At 38.7% G+C, this 22251-nt stretch overlaps 1 protein-coding gene across 3 annotated transcripts; it reads right to left on the bottom strand.

The window, feature by feature from the left end:
• Positions 1–1022: 1022 nt before the first annotated feature.
• On the bottom strand, positions 1023–2616 carry LOC114879095 (macro domain-containing protein CT2219-like). 3 transcript variants are annotated; one of them, XM_029193655.2, is made up of 6 exons: positions 2524–2616; positions 2196–2415; positions 1739–1996; positions 1548–1664; positions 1281–1489; positions 1023–1206 (listed from the first exon to the last, which is right to left on the bottom strand). In XM_029193655.2, exons 2-6 carry the CDS (start codon positions 2215–2217, stop codon positions 1120–1122), a joined length of 693 nt encoding a protein of 230 aa, XP_029049488.1. In that variant the 5' UTR covers positions 2218–2415; positions 2524–2616; the 3' UTR covers positions 1023–1119. The 3 variants fall into 3 exon arrangements, with proteins under 3 accessions (XP_029049488.1, XP_029049489.1, XP_029049487.1); XM_029193656.2 differs by having other exon boundaries at positions 2196–2418; positions 2524–2613; XM_029193654.2 differs by having other exon boundaries at positions 2196–2322; positions 2395–2593.
• Positions 2617–22251: the final 19635 nt, after the last annotated feature.

Genomic DNA, 22251 nt, shown 5'->3' with positions numbered 1-22251 from the left:
CACCCCTTCTGTTTCACTCTTTCGTTCGCTCTCTTTCTATGCCCTTCTTTCTCTCTCTCTCTCTCTCTTTCTTTCTATATCTCGCGCGCACCCTGTCTCTCTCGATTTCTCTCTATCCCTCTCGCTTATTTTCTCTGTCGCTCTCTTTGAGTGTCCGTCAGTAACCTAGAAAGCGGTGGCGGCGGCCATTCAGGATTACGGGACTCCGTCCGTACGTCCGCCTTGTCCGAACGACCGAGCGAGAGAACGAGAAACACCGACGTGGTACAATCTATGTCCTGTTTCGAAGACGTTACTCCAATACTTTTGGTCCTTCTTTTCGAACGTTCCTTACGAAGCAACGTATCCAAGAATATTCATGCCGCGAACGCGCATACGCACATACTCTGCATTAGACGTTCGACGACGCGACGACAACGCGTTACTTTTCACGATACCATGGGACGCGATCGAGATCGGCCTTTAAATCGTAAAAAGGTTCACAAATATGACACTGTATTTTAAACGCACGCACTACTCACTAGCCGCGATCTTGCTCGAGAGAGCGCACCTTCGCCACGACAGATCGGCGAGAGCACTACGAAGCGATGGGTGTGCTTCGTTTATCAACGTTATGCTGTTTCGTCCGATACGATAAATACAAAATCAAACGGCTCTTGAATCGAGCCTTTTCAATACAAGAGATATTTACCCATTTGTGACAGATTTTCTGCACGAGACGCACCACATTAACGACCGTCCCCCACCTATTACCACATACAGACATTACCACACTTCGATTTTTCAAGATGGCGACGCGCCGTCGTCGGGCCGAAACACGATGCGGACGAGCAGTAAAGTCGTGGCGCTACGATCGCACCAATCACCGATCCGCTACGTCACGAGGAACAACACGATTACCCGCGAACATTTGAATCGTTTTTATTCACCATACCCCTTTTGAACGATTCGACTTAACTATTTTTCGACGATTCTCGAACGATTCGAGTGGAGGAGATGTCTAGGAAAGATACGTCTTCTGATATTTTTCTATGAATATTATTGGGCTTATACACTCGTACAGTTTTACTTTGCTTATCTCGAATTTAATTTTAAAATAATGATCTGCCGGCAGGTAATTTAATCGATAGCAAAATATTTCTGTAACAACTCCTCGTATATGTCTTTGTCGCTTTTCAGAAACAGGCAAAAGATTATTCTATCCATCTGCAATTTCAAATAGATATCAATATCGCGACACGTTTTTTCGACGATCATACGTCACCAAGATGAATTCTTACTGCGTCTCTGTTATCGAGTAGGAACTTCTTAACCGTCGACAGAGCTATATTGGCTGCGGGTCTTTGAGGATATCCATAAATTCCCGTCGATATGCAAGGGAAAGCGATTACGCGTAACTTATTCTCTCTGGCAACTGCTAGACTGTTTTCGTAACATTCCCTCAACTTTTCTGGTCTCTCCCCTTGCGGGCCAACCGTATGAATGACATCTAAAACATTACATCTGTGAAAGAAGCTTGCTTTTTCAACCTGATCTAGTATACTAACACTTTGCAGGCAACATATAACCCCCGGTTATTTTAGCCTCTCCAACATGACATCCTCCCAAAGTAGCACATTCTTTCTTTAAATTTGGTCCAGCAGCTTTGTGAATAGCTCCATCAACTGCAGAATATTTTGTATCCTTTAATATTAGCATACTTGTGTGTCAAGTGTTTCCAATAAACATTTCTATGTACCTCCACCACCGCCAAGCAGACTCGAGTTTGCAGCATTAACGATCGCGTCTATTTCAAGAGACGTGATATCACCTTGCCATATCGAAATTTTCTTAGTTACATCTTCGTCGACTTTTTCGACTTTCTCGAGGTTCATTAGACCGATATTAGATTTATTTTTGTTCCAGTATTCCACCCATGTTGGAATTTCATCTAACGTGGTTACGGTTCCCTTGTAATATTTTCTTTTCTCCTCTAACGGCATCGTCAAGAATTTCTCTGTTCAACAGGAACAACGACAATCAACCAATTTTCCCTGCTATGTTCTGTTCGTCACGTTCGCAAATGAACATAACCGTGTACAGGATTTTGGAAGGACGATAATTTGCATCTCAAATTCTCATCGTTTCGAATGATCAACACGAATAAAGCTTATGTAACTATCGAAATAAATAAAGAAAGTATTTCTATCCCTTACGTTTTTCCTCTTCGAACGACATCTTTGCTTCAGGACTGACGGATGCGGCAAAACCCTTTCCACCCAAGAAATTCTGAATGAATGGCCGAAATACAGTGATTACTGCAAAACGATTGGAGTGGCTCGCCTGGAAATCAAACAATTTCTCCTCTCACTTCTACGCAGTTCACTCGGCCCTTGGTATCTTGACGTCTCTTACTCTCAGAACGAACATAATCTTCTACTGCAAACAAACGTTAACGACTTGTGTCAGTCATTGATTCATCACTCCTTGAAATGGATAATCAAATCAGAACTCAAATTTTCCTCCTTTCGCATCAGACCTGACCTTATTAAAGAAATTATGTACGACAAACTGGTTGTTTTGTTTCTATCCTTCAGCTACGATCATGACCGGTGTAAACGTATATAGAAACGAATTTGTCGCTAGAGTAACTAAGCCCCCGTGTCGACATCTGATGGAGAAACGAGCAAACCATCATCTTCCTTAATAATCCTCTTATCCCGTCTACTTACAATTAGATTGTTAAATCATTGCGCTTTACAGCTTAAATCCCCCCTAACTAGAAGCTAAGAAATGATTCTAACGTTCTTATTCAACAATACTTCTTCGGTACAGCCAATAAGGAATACAACTCCACTAAACGAAATGCCAAAGCCGGTACAAGAGACAACAAAAACAAGAGCAAAACAAGTACCAACAAATTCTTCGTGTTCACGATCACCCATGTTCGAAATTTTTCTAATCTGAAACAAACACACGCACATATATATGTTGATAAGTTATTAAATTAGTAAAGTTTCCAAGCAATTCAAAACTTCTACCAACGCTGTGATTGGTCGTTCCATTCGGCGTGCTCTCGTTTCAGCTAATCAGATTCGTCGCTGTGTGAGTGGGTGTGCAGTCTTGTAGCGTAGTATAGCATTCCTCTTCGAAGCTTCGTCCGTTTTGCACGCTTTTACAACAGGTAAGATTAAATTTTCTCCAAATATTAAATTAATTTGTCTTTCGGGTGTTGAAAGTACCAAAAACAGAACGAACAGCCGAGGAGAAATCTAGATTCCTGATTTTTAACATTAATTCGAGGTTTTCTTTAATAATAGGTGACTTGAAATTTTTTGCTCTTACTGCGAATTCACAATGGGATTGTAGCAGCAGAATCTGAATAATCTCCCTTTATATCAATAATTGTTTGAACATTATTGCATTTCTCCATGTTTTTAATACATATTTCCCATAATTTATTGTTATAAATCGTGATACTTGATTTTCCCATTTTTGACTATTCTGCCTATATAGATACGAAATAATAAAATATTTCCTTCATTTTTTCTGCTTTTATATCGACAATTTCTTAAATCCCGTTAATATCTTATATTTTTCCTACTTTCTATCCTACATTATGATGTTTTAAGCTGAAAACAGTAATCTTGACTTTATTTCAATATGGCGTCGATAATTTTTAACGAACCTTTCCCTTACGATTACTATTAAAGTTTCGAAGCAATTCGAAACTTCTACTAACGCTGTGATTGGTTGCTTCATTCGACGTTTTCTGATTTCGCCCAATCAGATTAGTCGCTGTGTGAGTGGGTGTACAGCTTGTAGCGTGGTGCAGCATTCCTCTTCGAAGCTTCGTCCGTTTTGCACGCTTCTACAACAGGTAAGATTAAATTATCTCCAAATATTAATGTTTTAAGCGTCTTTGCGCTTTGTATATATAAGATTTCTTGATCATTATTGCATTTTTTCATGTTTTTAATACATATTTCCCATAATTTATTGTTATAAATCATGATACCGGATTTTCCTGTTTTTGTCTATTCTGCCGATATAGATACGAAATAAAAAAATATTTCCTTCATTTATTCTGCTTTTATATCGGCAATTTCTTAAATCCCGTTAATATCTTATATTTTTTCTACTTTCTGCTATATATTTTGATGTTTTAAGCTGAAAAAAGTAATCTTGACTTTACTTCAATATGGCGACGATAATCTTCTATACTTTTTAACGGAAAATTCAAGTATCTCCTTCATCCTAACCAATGTTTAAGCTTTCGTATTTGTTGATTATTGATGATCTCAATTCAAAATTAACTTTAATATAATGAATAACACGTATAATAATGGAAATTTGATTAATATTAATGTGATTTAAAAAAAAATTATTCAAAAAAATTTTTAAGTATGAGTAGTTTTTTAGAAATATTAGTTGAGTGCACATGAAGTATCACTGAAGCACATGTTTGCAAAAATATGTTCTCCCATTTTACAGAATTATATTTGCATAAGAAATAGAACACTATTAAATGAATCCTTGCTAATGTGATTGCAGTGTTGTTGTTTTAATAATTACAGAATGATCAACCAATGTTAATATATCATCTCTCAATATCAACCAACTGAGATCATCAGCAGAGTGTTTCCATCCAACTAATCTTTAATATCTGCTTATTAGTTTGGTGAGTAAAAAAATAAAATACTCTACTTCCTTTTTATAATTAAATACGTTTTGATTAGAGTTTGAAATACATAACATAATTAGAATGCAAGTAGTTTTTACGTAACAACTACATATGTATATCAGCATTTTTTATTTTTATGATTAATAGTATCAGTATTTATGAATAAATATAAATTATTTTATTACACTTTTCAAAATTAGAGTCTCTCATTTAAAATATCAATTATTTTATTACACTGTTTGAAATTAGAGTTTCTCATTTAAAATAGAATTATTTTTGAATATTTTATTGTCCTCATTGAATGCAATTTTATTAGTATAAAAAAAAAATATGGTCCCAATATAACAGATGTTTACATAATAGTTTGATTGAAGAATGAAGAATACTTATTCTGTTAGTTTTTTTACACTTAATTATTATTTCTCTGTATTTATATTTTATGGTGATTATATTTATGTATTTTGCTTAACATGATCTTTACTTAAATGTAAGGGTAAGTACAGTGTTCATACTTATATCAGTTTATTTACAATTAGCTGTAGCCTTCTAATATTTATGATAAGGCACAGATATTTTATATAAATTACAATAATAGAGGAGACAGGGAGATTTATAAATTAAGAAAAAAAAGCAGCATTTTAGACAAAATAAATAAAATTTCAGTAATCCTGTGTTTCACAGCCACACAAAATCAGACTAATCACTCATTTGTTCATATCGATTGAGAGTATTTTATAAAATAACAAACAGTTTTCTATTGTACATTAAGCAGATAATACAAGAGTATATCAAGCTTTCCTATCCTCCTCTTTATATTTAATACAATAGTATTGATATAATAGTACTAAATATAAGTTTGATGCCAGGGAGAAACATGGTAAGACAATGTTATATTTTGTTGATTAATTGTAAGGAGAAGCTTTTTCCATTTGCTATTTGTGTACGCAGAATGTGGTTAATTTTAATTTGTTCTATATCTTCCTACAAGATTTGTATCATTTTTAATCAAACCATGTTTTATTTCTGTTAATCTGTGCCTTATCTCCTTTTTTTATGCATTATTATCCCTAATCAATAGATCTGTTTGCATGTACTTTCATTTTTGCAATTATATTATTATTGAAAGTTTTTATTGGTACTTCAGTCGCTGTTACTGAGGTTGCTAATATGTTTAGATATTGATTATGCTTTATATTATTTCAAATGAATCTTCCATTCACTGTGTCAACTTCATTTTCTGCATTGTCCTTCACTTTATTGATTTTCCATTTGATTTTTATTGAAAAATGAAATTTCCATTAATATTATTTAAATACCTGCTTTTTCTTGAAATGTGATTGTATCTATCTAGTATTATCAAGTCAATTTATTTCATTGTTTGCCATAGCATATTCCTGTACAATTTAGTGCAATATCTTCTGCTTGTCTGCCGTGTGTTAAATTTGTTCTTTCTGTTACTAATTCTTCTATACTTGATTGTGGTTATCGATTTGCAAGCTAAAATCCCCACAAACTATTATAGGCATCTTCTTTTTTATCTTTGATCAGTATTTCCTACAATATTTTCACTAGTTGGTGAAAATTCTATGCCTTTTTGATTGATTATAATTTTTGTACATATTAACATTTCTCTTATGCATTCATTGTACATAAGTGTCGGAATTTATATTTGAAATAATATATTCTTAAATATTTCTTAGCAAAATCACGCCATAGGAAAGTGTTATTAAAGCAATATTTCCCTTTATTTATTACATAATTACAATAATATGAAAGATAATACAAGACGAGTGTTGCTAAAACAGTACATTATTTAATTTTTTCGCTGGTATTCATTATATATACGTTTCTGATACGATTAGCATTAAAGTTGAGAAACACTTCGAAACTTCTTCCAATGGCTGTGATTGGTCGTTCCATTCGGCGTGCTCTCATTTCGACCAATCAGACACGTCGTCGTGCGAGCGAGTGCGTCGATTTGTGACGCAGTACAGCATTTCTCTTCGAAACTTCGTCCGTTACGCACGTGTCTGCAACAGGTAAGATTAAATTATCTTCAAACATTAAATTAAATTGTCTTTCGGGTGTTGAAAATACAAAAAAGATAAAGGATAGCCGAAAGGAAGTCTAGCTCTTTGTTTTTTGACATTGATTCGATGTTATCTTCAAAAATACGCGAGGTAAAATTTGTTGCTCTTGCCGTGAATTGACAATGAAGTTGGAACAACAGAATCAGAATTATTTTCCCTTTATATCAATAATTTTTCGAATATCATTGCATTATTTCATGTTTTTAGTACATTTTTCTCGTAATTTATTGTTGTATGTCGTGATAATTGATTTACTCGTTTTTTAATATTATAGCGATATAAATACGAATTAAAATAACATTTCCTTCATTTATTCTGCTTTTATATTAATAATTTCTTAAATCCCGTCAGTATCTTATATTCTTTCTACTTTGTTTCCTATATTTTCATGTTTTAAGTTGAAAAAAGTAATCTTGACTTTATTTCAATATGGCGTCGATAGTTTTTAACGAACCTTTCCCTTACGATTAGTATTACAGTTTCGAAGTAATACGAAAGTTCCACAATGGCTGTGATTGGCCGCGCCATGTTGGCGTCCAGTCATTTCGACCAATCAAACACGTAGTGTGAGGGAGTGCGTCGATTTGTGACGCAGTGCAGCATTTCTCTTCGAAACTTCGTCCGTTACGCACGTGTCTGCAACAGGTAAGATTAAATTATCTTCAAACATTAAATTAAATTGTCTTTCGGGTGTTGAAAATACAAAAAAGTGAAAGGATAGCCGAAAAGAAGTCTAGCTCTTTGTTTTTTGACATTAATTCGATCTTATCTTCAAAAATACGCGAGGTAAAATTTGTTGCTCTTGCCGTGAATTGACAATGAAGTTGAAACAACAGAATCAGAATTATTTTCCCTTTATATCAATAATTTTTCGAATATCATTGCATTTTTTCATGTTTTTAGTACATTTTTCTCGTAATTTATTGTTGTATGTCGTGATAATTGATTTACTCGTTTTTTACTATTATAGCGATATAAATACGAATTAAAATAACACTTCCTTCATTTATTCTGCTTTTATATTAATAATTTCTTAAATCCCATCAGTATCTTATATTTTTTCTACTGTGTTTCCTATATTTTCATGTTGTAACCTGAAAAAAGTAATCTTGACTTTATTTCAATATGGCGTCGATAGTTTTTAACGAACCCTTCCCTTACGATTAGTATTACAGTTTCGAAGTAATACGAAAGTTCCACCAATGGCTGTGATTGGCCGCGCCATGTTGGCGTCCAGTCATTTCGACCAATCAGACACGTCGTGCGAGCGAGTGCGTCGATTTCTGACGCAGTGCAGCATTTTTCTTCGAAACTTCGTCAGTTACGCACGTGTCTGCAACAGGTAAGATTAAATTATCTTCAAACATTAAATTAAATTGTCTTTCGGGTGTTGAAAATACAAAAGAGTGAAAGGATAGCCGAAAAGAAGTCTAGCTCTTTGTTTTTTGACATTAATTCGACATTATCTTCAAAAATACGCGAGGTAAAATTTTTTGCTCTTGCCGTGAGTTGACAATGAAGTTGGAACAACAGAATCAGAATTATTTTCCCTTTATATCAATAATTTCTTTAACATTATTGCATTTTTTCATGTTTTCAATATATATTTCTCATAATTTACTGTTATAAATCGTAATACTTGATTTTCTCGTTTTTTACTGTTATAGCGATATAAATACGAATTAAAATAACATTTCCTTCATTTATTCTGCTTTTATATTAATAATTTCTTAAATCCCGTCAGTATCTTATATTTTTCCTACTTTGTTTCCTATATTTTCATGTTTTAAGCTGAAAAAAGTAATCTTGACTTTATTTCAATATGGCGTCGATAATCTTCAATACTTTATAGCGGGAAATTCAAATGTATCACTTATTTCAGCCATTGTTCATGCTTTCGTATTTGTTGATTATCACATTCTCACAATTCAAAATTATATTTTATACGGTGATTGACACTTTTAATAATATAATATAATATAAATAAGAATATAAATAATAATATAATAACATTGAAAGTTGATTAATTTTAAAGAATTAAAAAAAATTTGATCAAAACTTTATGTTTTGCTGGATAAGGATATTTTTTGAAATATTAATTGATTTTATATACATAATGTATCATTGAAGTATAGTATATGTGAAAAAATGTGTTCTATTTGATTACAGAATTACATTCGAATAAAAAATAAAACATCACAAGTGGAACTATTAAATGAATCTTCATCAAAATAAACGTAAGTTTTATTATTAAATAGTTACAATAAATTATTATGGTAAATTTAAAATGTCTCTAATGTAATATTATTGTTGTGTGTTCTCTTTTGTTGCAGAAGTACATTCGAATAAAACATCAAAAGCCGGATATGGAACTATTAAATGAATCTTCGTCAAATTAAAGGTAAGTTTTATTATTAAGTAGTTGCAGTAAATTATTATGGTAAATTTAAAATGGCACAAATGTAATATTATTTTCTTTTAATTACCGAATTATCAACCAGTGCCTGTACGTCAAGACCCTACTTACTACACTACTCTACAACATCAATTTACTTAGGAGACCATCCGCCGGGTGCTTTCTTCCAGCTACTTTTCAACAGCCATTCGCCGGTTCGGTGAGCCCCAAGAGTTACAAATTTTATTCTTGTTTTAAGTGAGCATAGTGACCCATGAGTGCATGTATACTCATGGAAATATGTTACATGTTTTTCATATCTTTTTTCATTTTTATATTGTTGTATTTCTTAGTTCAGGCTAGGGTCTTCTTGTCTCTTTTTAAAAAATAGTTTGTAGGATAGAAGTCGGATGACCCTCCGATTTCACAAACAAAATACAACTTTTAAAATATTTTTTTAATTAAAAGATACTTAAATTTTGATAATGTATACAAAATTTGTATATTTTATATGCAGTAAATATTACGTACATTTGCTACAATGCATTGATTATACTATAATATTTCAATGCAGTATATTATTATATTGTTGATTTAAATATGTTTTATGAGCAAGAAGACATTTCGCGACGGTTAGATTCTAACATCGAAGTAACATTTTCGAATGTACATTTGATATAACTTGGACAATTTACTTCGACATGCAATCAACCGAGGATGTATATTAATTATTAAATTGCATTTCCAACAGATACAGATCCATTTAACAGATACTTAAAGTTTTTGCTTAAAGTAGTGATTTTTTTTTACACATTTTTTTTTCTTTAACTATGATTAAATACAATTTAATTATTTTAATAATTATTTAATTCAATTGCAATTTTTTATTTTAATTTTTAATAATCGGAATCTTGCATTACAAATAGAATCATTTTTTAATGTTTTATTCTTCTAATCAATTTTAATCTCATCAGTTGAAAGAAAACATAGTTCCAACGTAAGAATGTTTTACATAATAATTTATTTTCAAATTTAAAATGTTTAGTAGCCCGTTAGCTTTGCTGTGTATTAATCTATCATTTTAGCTTAGGATTTTCAGCTTCACACGGTAGGTGTATTATTTCTTTGCCCGTATTCATTACTTATTAGCCTGAGCCCATCAACGAACCCAGGTGTGCGTTGTGTGGGTAAGGGCGGTGGGTACGGTTTTAGAATTAAGGAATATTACAGCGATTGACAAACGTATTAGCGTATTGTGCACGATGTACGTTTCACATGTGTGTGTGTGTATTTAAATTAGTGGAATGTACGTCGATTTTATTATTCAACTTAAATAGTTTATATAAATACATACAGAATAAATATGTTACATATCTAATCAATATTTTCCATATTACATACTGTATGTATAATATCATATACAATCATATTACATTGAATGGATACTTGTTTGAGAATATTTCATGTATAAAAATCATAATAATATTTTACAATATATGAAGAAAATTTTCCATTTGAATACCATATTCTTTTTTTAAATCAATGAAATACTAATTATTACTGTACTTAGTTTTATAAAGAACAGAATGACTCAGTAAGTATTACAGCATAAATAATTTTACATTCCAATAATAGTTTTATATGACACAATACATTAATATTATATTAATAATAACGCAATATACGCTACGTTGTCAGTCGATTACAGGAAATGGTACGTACATAAAGTATAAATGTGTGTGTTACAAGCTTGGGTGACGGAGGCGTCCCGGGACGTTCTCTCTAGGGCAGGTTTGCACCCGGGTGTTATGTGTGAGTACCGTGGATTGTGTGTGTTGGAATGAATGAATTTTGCTTTTTTAAATATAGGGATAGGCAGGCAGGTAGCTTACTTCTGGTGTGTGTGATTTAGATGTAAGTAGGAAGGGCCAGGAAAGCAGACCGATCACATTTCTCTTTCGGGGGGGCTTATAGGACCGGTGAAAAGTCTGCACCTGGGGTAGTATAATCGTAATCAATTACTTTTTAGTTAATTGATTTTGATTAAATCTTGGTCTATACCTAGTATGTAAGGTCGTCCGCGGCTCTAGGCCCGGACGAAAAAGGACTACTTCAATGAAATCTGCTCAAAAATTCCTTTTTTTTTTGTTGCATGCTTCGGACAGCTATTCTATTTAATAGTTGGTCGTTGTGTGTGACACTCATTTTCAATATATTTCACATTTCTATGGAATCTTTGAGCTGATTCATTGAGTAGTCGAAGAAAGAATATCGTCGTGGGACGTCGTGGGACATCATCGCACATCATCAAAGGTTGTCTTTCCTTCTTTGTATGGAAAGTCATCCTTCAATTCAGATTTAAGTACATATTAATATCTTTTTCACTACTTTTTACAGTCACTATGCTCACTAGATATCTGTTGTCAATTTAACATGTTCAGTAATAGCACTTAATTAGAAATTTGTCCATCATTATTTTATGGATTTTGTGACAGCCTCTGAATTGTAGGTGTTTTAAAACATATGATACAAAATATTATGATAGATATATGTGACTCTAGTAGCGAACATGTTAAATTGCAAATTATATTATATTTTGTCTACAAATGACGTCATCAATACGTCATTGTGAACTGACACATGTTGTTTCCCAATTAAATTAAATTAAATCATTTAAATTAAATTAATTGCTATATTAACAAGTAAAGTCACGCGCTTTTTTTTAATTTTTTTAAAAAATAATTTTAATCGTTATCCTTTCTATCATTTTTTATTAGTTTCCATTTTACTAAAATTTTGAAATTATTGCATTCAAGTAAATATTAACAATGATAGAACAAGATTTCCCTACATAAATGAATAATTTCATACGATAACCCAACCCTGATCATTAGCTGTGCATCAATGAAAATAAAATGATATTAACTAAAACCATAATTAAAAAATTCAATTTATCGTATTTTGTCTGAATTGTATTGCACATTTGTATTGTATCAATTGTGTCGTATTTTTTATCGTCGCACATCACCCCCTATGGGCGGGGGGATGTAGAATACGCCCATAGTATCCCTGCTTGTCGTAAAAGGCGACTAAAAGGGCGCGTCTGTGCCACCGTTAGTAAATTTCAATTTGATATTCCTAATTTTGATCAAGGCATTCGAGCTGTTTTGACGGTGACTAGGGAGCCAACGCGTCGCAACGGGAAATTAATAAGGCTCACGTAGAATATACGCGAATTCCGGCGTCGAACGAATTGAATTCGCGGGTAGGTTGTGATCGAACATAATGAAATTCCACGCTTACCGAGCGTGATGACGGTGACTAGGGAGCCAACGCGTCGCAACGGGAAATTAATAAGGCTCACGTAGATTATACGCGAATTCCGGCGTAGAACGAATTGAATTCGCGGGTAGGTTGCCATCGAACATAATGAAATTCCACGCTTACCGAGCGTGATGACGGTGACTAGGGAGCCAACGCGTCGCAACGGGAAATTAATAAGGCTCACGTAGAATATACGCGAATTCCGGCGTCGAACGAATTGAATTCGCGGGTAGGTTGTGATCGAACATAATGAAATTCCACGCTTACCGAGCGTGATGACGGTGACTAGGGAGCCAACGCGTCGCAACGGGAAATTAATAAGGCTCACGTAGATTATACGCGAATTCCGGCGTAGAACGAATTGAATTCGCGGGTAGGTTGCCATCGAACATAATGAAATTCCACGCTTACCGAGCGTGATGACGGTGACTAGGGAGCCAACGCGTCGCAACGGGAAATTAATAAGGCTCACGTAGATTATACGCGAATTCCGGCGTTGAACGAATTGAATTCGCGGGTAGGTTCCGATCGAACATAATGAAATTCCACGCTTACCGAGCGTGATGACGGTGACTAGGGAGCCAACGCGTCGCAACGGGAAATTAATAAGGCTCACGTAGAATATACGCGAATTCCGGCGTCGAACGAATTGAATTCGCGGGTAGGTTGTGATCGAACATAATGAAATTCCACGCTTACCGAGCGTGATGACGGTGACTAGGGAGCCAACGCGTCGCAACGGGAAATTAATAAGGCTCACGTAGATTATACGCGAATTCCGGCGTAGAACGAATTGAATTCGCGGGTAGGTTGCCATCGAACATAATGAAATTCCACGCTTACCGAGCGTGATGACGGTGACTAGGGAGCCAACGCGTCGCAACGGGAAATTAATAAGGCTCACGTAGATTATACGCGAATTCCGGCGTTGAACGAATTGAATTCGCGGGTAGGTTCCGATCGAACATAATGAAATTCCACGCTTACCGAGCGTGATGACGGTGACTAGGGAGCCAACGCGTCGCAACGGGAAATTAATAAGGCTCACGTAGAATATACGCGAATTCCGGCGTCGAACGAATTGAATTCGCGGGTAGGTTGTGATCGAACATAATGAAATTCCACGCTTACCGAGCGTGATGACGGTGACTAGGGAGCCAACGCGTCGCAACGGGAAATTAATAAGGCTCACGTAGATTATACGCGAATTCCGGCGTAGAACGAATTGAATTCGCGGGTAGGTTGCCATCGAACATAATGAAATTCCACGCTTACCGAGCGTGATGACGGTGACTAGGGAGCCAACGCGTCGCAACGGGAAATTAATAAGGCTCACGTAGATTATACGCGAACTCCGGCGTAGAACGAATTGAATTCGCGGGTAGGTTGCCATCGAACATAATGAAATTCCACGCTTACCGAGCGTGATGACGGTGACTAGGGAGCCAACGCGTCGCAACGGGAAATTAATAAGGCTCACGTAGATTATACGCGAATTCCGGCGTTGAACGAATTGAATTCGCGGGTAGGTTCCGATCGAACATAATGAAATTCCACGCTTACCGAGCGTGATGACGGTGACTAGGGAGCCAACGCGTCGCAACGGGAAATTAATAAGGCTCACGTAGAATATACGCGAATTCCGGCGTCGAACGAATTGAATTCGCGGGTAGGTTGCGATCGAACATAATGAAATTCCACGCTTACCGAGCGTGATGACGGTGACTAGGGAGCCAACGCGTCGCAACGGGAAATTAATAAGGCTCACGTAGATTATACGCGAATTCCGGCGTAGAACGAATTGAATTCGCGGGTAGGTTGCCATCGAACATAATGAAATTCCACGCTTACCGAGCGTGATGACGGTGACTAGGGAGCCAACGCGTCGCAACGGGAAATTAATAAGGCTCACGTAGAATATACGCGAATTCCGGCGTTGAACGAATTGAATTCGCGGGTAGGTTCCGATCGAACATAATGAAATTCCACGCTTACCGAGCGTGATGACGGTGACTAGGGAGCCAACGCGTCGCAACGGGAAATTAATAAGGCTCACGTAGATTATACGCGAATTCCGGCGTTGAACGAATTGAATTCGCGGGTAGGTTCCGATCGAACATAATGAAATTCCACGCTTACCGAGCGTGATGACGGTGACTAGGGAGCCAACGCGTCGCAACGGGAAATTAATAAGGCTCACGTAGAATATACGCGAATTCCGGCGTCGTACGAATTGAATTCGCGGGTAGGTTGTGATCGAACATAATGAAATTCCACGCTTACCGAGCGTGATGACGGTGACTAGGGAGCCAACGCGTCGCAACGGGAAATTAATAAGGCTCACGTAGATTATACGCGAATTCCGGCGTAGAACGAATTGAATTCGCGGGTAGGTTGCCATCGAACATAATGAAATTCCACGCTTACCGAGCGTGATGACGGTGACTAGGGAGCCAACGCGTCGCAACGGGAAATTAATAAGGCTCACGTAGATTATACGCGAATTCCGGCGTTGAACGAATTGAATTCGCGGGTAGGTTCCGATCGAACATAATGAAATTCCACGCTTACCGAGCGTGATGACGGTGACTAGGGAGCCAACGCGTCGCAACGGGAAATTAATAAGGCTCACGTAGATTATACGCGAACTCCGGCGTTAAACGAATTGAATTCGCGGGTAGGTTCCGATCGAACATAATGAAATTCCACGCTTACCGAGCGTGATGACGGTGACTAGGGAGCCAACGCGTCGCAACGGGAAATTAATAAGGCTCACGTAGAATATACGCGAATTCCGGCGTCGTACGAATTGAATTCGCGGGTAGGTTGTGATCGAACATAATGAAATTCCACGCTTACCGAGCGTGATGACGGTGACTAGGGAGCCAACGCGTCGCAACGGGAAATTAATAAGGCTCACGTAGATTATACGCGAACTCCGGCGTAGAACGAATTGAATTCGCGGGTAGGTTGCCATCGAACATAATGAAATTCCACGCTTACCGAGCGTGATGACGGTGACTAGGGAGCCAACGCGTCGCAACGGGAAATTAATAAGGCTCACGTAGATTATACGCGAATTCCGGCGTTGAACGAATTGAATTCGCGGGTAGGTTCCGATCGAACATAATGAAATTCCACGCTTACCGAGCGTGATGACGGTGACTAGGGAGCCAACGCGTCGCAGCGGGAAATTAATAAGGCTCACGTAGAATATACGCGAATTCCGGCGTCGTACGAATTGAATTCGCGGGTAGGTTGTGATCGAACATAATGAAATTCCACGCTTACCGAGCGTGATGACGGTGACTAGGGAGCCAACGCGTCGCAACGGGAAATTAATAAGGCTCACGTAGATTATACGCGAATTCCGGCGTAGAACGGAGCCGATGCTGAGGCCATTGCCAAGGTGGATGCTGAAGCTAAGGCTAAGGTGGAAGCTAAAGTTAAGGCTAAGGTGAAAACCCAAGCTAAGGCCTAGGTGAAAGCAGAATCCAAAGCCTAGGTGTAAAACTAAAGCTAAGGTGAAAGCGATAGCTAAAGCTAAGGCGAAGGTGATAGCTAAAGCTAAGGCTAAGGTGGAAGCTAAAGCTAAGGCTAAGGCAAAATCTAAGGCGAAAGCTAAAGCTGAGGCTGAGGTGTAGGGCGTGTTATATAAGCGACGGTCAACAATTCAATTCGCGATTAGCAATGCGATCGAACATAATGAAATTCCACGCTTACCGAGCGTGATGGCGGGGATTAGGGAGCCAACGCGTCACGACGGGAAATGGTAAGGCTCACGGGATATATACGCAAAGTTTCGCGACGAATGAATTCAATTCGCGGTTAGGAATGCGAGCGAACAAAATGAAATGCCACGCTTACCGAGCGTGATGACGGTGACTAGGGAGCCAACGCGTCGCAACGGGAAATTAATAAGGCTCACTTAGATTATTCGCGAATTCCTGCGTCGAACGAATTGAATTCACGGGTAGGTTGCGATCGAACATAATGAAATTCCACGCTTACCGAGCGTGATGACGGTGACTAGGGAGCCAACGCGTCGCAACGGGAAATTAATATGGCTCACGCAGATTATACGCGAATTCCGGCGTAGAACGGAGCCGATGCTAAGGCCAATGCCAAGGTGGATGCTGAAGCTAAGGCTAAGGTGGAAGCTAAAGTTAAGGCTAAGGTGAAAACCCAAGCTAAGGCCTAGGTGAAAGCAGAATCCAAAGCCTAGGTGTAAAACTAAAGCTAAGGTGAAAGCGATAGCTAAAGCTAAGGCGAAGGTGATAGCTAAAGCTAAGGCTAAGGTGGAAGCTAAAGCTAAGGCTAAGGCAAAATCTAAGGCGAAAGCTAAAGCTGAGGCTGAGGTGTAGGGCGTGTTATATAAGCGACGGTCAACAATTCAATTCGCGATTAGCATTGCGATCGAACATAATGAAATTCCACGCTTACCGAGCGTGATGGCGGGGTTAGGGAGCCCACGCGTCACGACGGGAAATGGTAAGGCTCACGGGATATATACGCAAAGTTTCGCGACGAACGAATTCATTCGCGGTTACGAATGCGATTGAACATAGTGAAATTCCACGCTTACCGAGCGTGATGGCGGAGATTAGGGAGCCCACGCGTCACGACGGGAAATGATAAGGCTCACGGGATATATACGCAAAGTTTCGCGACGAACGAATTCAATTCGCGGTTACGAATGCGATCGAACATAATGAAATTCCACGCTTACCGAGCGTGATGGCGGAGATTAGGGAGCCCACGCGTCACGACGGGAAATGGTAAGGCTCACGGGATATATACGCAAATTTCGCGACGATCGAATTCAATTCGCGGTTACGAATGCATTCGAACATAATGAAATTCCACGCTTACCGAGCGTGATGGCGGAGATTAGGGAGCCCACGCGTCACGACGGGAAATGGTAAGGCTCACGGGATATATACGCAAATTTCGCGACGATCGAATTCAATTCGCGGTTACGAATGCGTTCGAACATAATGAAATTCCACGCTTACCGAGCGTGATGGCGGAGATTAGGGAGCCCACGCGTCACGACGGGAAATGGTAAGGCTCACGGGATATATAGGCAAAGTTTCGCGACGAACGAGTTCAATTCGCGGTTACGAATGCGATCGAACATAATGAAATTCCACGCTTACCGAGCGTGATGGCGGGGATTAGGGAGCCCACGCGTCACATGGTAAGGCTCACGGGATATATACGCAAAGTTTCGCGACGAACGAATTCAATTCGCGGTTGCGAATGCGATCGAACATAATGAAATTCCACGCTTACCGAGCGTGATGACGGAGATTAGGGAGCCAACGCGTCACGACGGGAAATGGTAAGGCTCACGGGATATATACGCAAAGTTTCGCGACGATCGAATTCAATTCGCGGTTACGAATGCGTTCGAACATAATGAAATTCCACGCTTACCGAGCGTGATGGCGGAGATTAGGGAGCCCACGCGTCACGACGGGAAATGGTAAGGCTCACGGGATATATGCGCAAAGTTTCGCGACGAACGAATTCAATTCGCGGTTGCGAATGCGATCGAACATAATGAAATTCCACGCTTACCGAGCGTGATGGCGGGGATTAGGGAGCCCACGCGTCACGACGGGAAATGGTAAGGCTCACGGGATATATACGCAAAGTTTCGCGACGAACGAATTCAATTCGCGGTTGCGAATGCGATCGTACATAATGAAATTCCACGCTTACCGAGCGTGATGGCGGGGATTAGGGAGCCCACGCGTCACGACGGGAAATGGTAAGGCTCACGGGATATATACGCAAAGTTTCGCGACGATCGAATTCAATTCGCGGTTACGAATGCGTTCGAACATAATGAAATTCCACGCTTACCGAGCGTGATGGCGGAGATTAGGGAGCCCACGCGTCACGACGGGAAATGGTAAGGCTCACGGGATATATACGCAAAGTTTCGCGACGATCGAATTCAATTCGCGGTTACGAATGCGATCGAACATAATGAAATTCCACGCTTACCGAGCGTGATGGCGGGGTTAGGGAGCCCACGCGTCACGACGGGAAATGGTAAGGCTCACGGGATATATACGCAAAGTTTCGCGACGAACGAATTCATTCGCGGTTACGAATGCGATCGAACATAGTGAAATTCCACGCTTACCGAGCGTGATGGCGGAGATTAGGGAGCCCACGCGTCACGACGGGAAATGATAAGGCTCACGGGATATATACGCAAAGTTTCGCGACGAACGGATTCAATTCGCGGTTGCGAATGCGATCGAACATAATGAAATTCCACGCTTACCGAGCGTGATGGCGGGGATTAGGGAGCCCACGCGTCACGACGGGAAATGGTAAGGCTCACGGGATATATACGCAAAGTTTCGCGACGATCGAATTCAATTCGCGGTTACGAATGCGATCGAACATAATGAAATTCCACGCTTACCGAGCGTGATGGCGGGGATTAGGGAGCCCACGCGTCACGACGGGAAATGGTAAGGCTCACGGGATATATACGCAAAGTTTCGCGACGATCGAATTCAATTCGCTGTTACGAATGCGCTCGAACATAATGAAATTCCACGCTTACCGAGCGTGATGGCGGGGTTAGGGAGCCCACGCGTCACGACGGGAAATGGTAAGGCTCACGGGATATATACGCAAATTTCCTCGGCGAACTAATTCAATTCGCGGGTAGAGATTCGTTTGACTATACTGATATTCGCATTTCATCGGTATTTTTTATTGAAGACGGTGGCACATTCGCAACCGTTAGGCTAAGTTGCACGGTGCAGAAGAAAAGAAGAGTTTGCAATGAAGACGAGGACGTTGCGGATGAGAAGAGGATGCTGTAGAACAGCGAAGAAAACGCAGAAGAAAAGAAGAGTTTGCAATAAAAAGGAGGACGATGCGGATGTGGCGAGAATGCTGTAGATCAGCGAAGAAAGCGCAGAAGAAAAGAATCACTCAACAGTATAGTCAGCGTGACGGAAGAAGAAGAGAGACTGTCCCAGAAGAGGAAATAGGAGGATGTCCCAGAGGTGAAGACAATAGAACATGACGGAATGAGGAAAGAAGAGGAGATGCTCCATAGGAGAAGAGAAAGCGGCAAAGCAGGAAACAGTCGTGGCTTCAGAGGAGAATAGGTGAAGAAAGAAGACAAACGGAGAAGAAAGAAGTGGTTCGGACGCTGCAATAGAGAAGAGTACGCCCTGGACGACAGAAGCAGAAGATACAAAAGAAGAAAAGCGCTACAACATGGAAGAGAACATGACGGAATGAGGAAAGAAGAGGAGATGCTCCATAGGAGAAGAGGAAGCGGCAAAGCAGGAAACAGTCGTGGCTTCAGAGGAGATTAGGTGAAGAAAGAAGACAAACGAAGAGGAAAGAAGACAAATGGAGAAGAAAGGAAACAAACGAAGAAGAAAGAAGCGGTTAGGACGCTGCAGTTAGGACGAAGAAGAGTACGCTACAATATGGAAGGGAACACGGCAGAAGAGGAAAGAAGAGAAGATGCTCCGATAGGAGCGAAGATCGTAGATGCCAGGTAGTTGTTTTTGATGGAGATTTATTTCTGAGATCTGTTTTAGGGTCAGCGTGGGAAGCGGGGATATTGGAGAAAAGAAGTGGAAGCTGCGGAACAGAAGAAAGGAGGCATCAGTGGAAGCACCGGAAGCAGTAGTGGAGTCACCGGATATAACAGTGGGCAAGCTGTAAAGAAGGTATAGGACACAGCTGCGAAGATTGCAGATGCCAGGGTGTAGTCTTTGGTGGAGATTTATTTCTGAGATCTGTTTTAGAATCAGCGAGGGAAGCGAGGATATTACAGAAGAGAACTGGAAGCTACAGAATAGAAGAGGAAGCTGCGGAACAGAAGAGGACGCTGCAGAACAGAAGAGGAGGCCGCAGAAGAGAAGAGGGATTTATAGAACAGAAGTGGATGCGGCAGAACAGAAGTCCTAGTGCAGCTGAAGAGAAGGGAACGCAGCAGAATAGAAGAGAACGTAGCAGAACACAAGTGGACGTTGCATAATCATCGATGGCAGCACATGAGACAGTGGCAGTAGCAGAAAAAAGAAGATAAGTATCTATTTCAATTTTATTTGATCTTAGTTATTTATTTATTTCTTATTTCTTATTATTTATTTCAGTTTCTTTTATTTTTCTCCTTTTTTAATACTTATTTTTGTGTGTTTCAGGAGTTGCGATCTACGGTATTTCAGCATATTATCAATATATGTGTGTGCCTGTGTTTGTTTCAGATTAGAAAAATTTTGGACGCGGATGATCATGAGCTCGAAGAGTTTATTGGTTCTCGTTTTGCACTTGTTTTTGTTGTCTCTTATGTCGTCTTTGTAATTTCGTTTAATGATGTTGGATTCCTTATTGGCAGTGCCGAAGAGATATTGCTGAATACCAACGTTGGAAACTCTTTTTAGCTTCTAGTTAGGGAGGATTTAATCTGTAAAAAACAATTTGTAGGAAATTTTCAAATGGGTAAAACGGCATTATTGTTACACTGAGGTTGTATCTTAGCTTTTTTTGTAGGCAGGTTACAGTGTGGAAACGATTGTTGAAAATGGTTTAGCTTCTAGTTAGGGAGGATTCAATGTACATTGAATAAAGGTTTGAAATGATTGATTTGTATCTTTAGCTTTTTAGTTAGGTAGGTTCGGTCACGTGACTGGAGTATATGGCTCATTTTCTGCGAACTTGGAGGTAAAATGTTAATCGATGGATTTGTTCTGATTTTCTCACCGATGGGATTTGTGTGTAGTTTCCATTATGGATACTTTTTATCAGTATCATAATGGTTTTGTGTGTTGTTTCCATTATGGATACTTTTTATCAGTATCATAATGGTTTTGTGTGTTGTTTCCATTATGGATACTTTTTATCAGTATCATAATGGTTTTGTGTGTAGTTTCCATTATGAATACTTTTTATCAGTATCATAATGGTTTTGTGTGTTGTTTCCATTATGGATACTTTTTATCAGTATCATAATGGTTTTGTGTGTTGTTTCCATTATGGATACTTTTTATCAGTATCATAATGGTTTTGTGTGTAGTTTCCATTATGGATACTTTTTATCAGTATCATAATGGTTTTGTGTGTTGTTTCCATTATGGATACTTTTTATCAGTATCATAATGGTTTTGTGTGTAGTTTCCATTATGGATACTTTTTATCAGTATCATAATGGTTTTGTGTGTTGTTTCCATTATGGATACTTTTTATCAGTATCATAATGGTTTTGTGTGTTGTTTCCATTATGGATACTTTTTATCAGTATCATAATGGTCTTGTGTGTTTCAAAATTAGTACCGTTTCCGGGTAGGCTAGCTGATATATCCATTTGTGTAACATTTACAGAACGTACATGGGTCGTACGTTGTGTAACTATACAACAAATGGAGTAATACTGAAAAAATGTATGATATTACATTTGGTTGTATTATAGTACATTTTTTTATTTGCAAAAGGAAGGGTGGATGGGTGCGGATCGGGCGGGTCTCCAGTCGCGGCAACCTCCACGTGGTGAGACCTGGGCAATCATATTGATCATAATGTAATTACTAATCATTTATAGACGTTCAGTTATTCGTGACTTATATATAAACAAGGTATTATCATATCATTTATTAATTATTTTATTATGAGCAATATGAGCAAATGGCTGCGAGTTTTATATATGTATATATTTTACCGGCAAGTTGACTGATTCGGGTTCTGTTTCTTATTGCGGCCGCAATATATTCTAGAGGGCGTAAGAAACT

Source organism: Osmia bicornis, chromosome 13, assembly GCF_907164935.1.
Source record: "Osmia bicornis bicornis chromosome 13, iOsmBic2.1, whole genome shotgun sequence".
Taxonomy (NCBI): Eukaryota; Metazoa; Arthropoda; class Insecta; order Hymenoptera; family Megachilidae; genus Osmia; species Osmia bicornis.
This window is presented reverse-complemented; position numbering and strand designations above follow the sequence as displayed.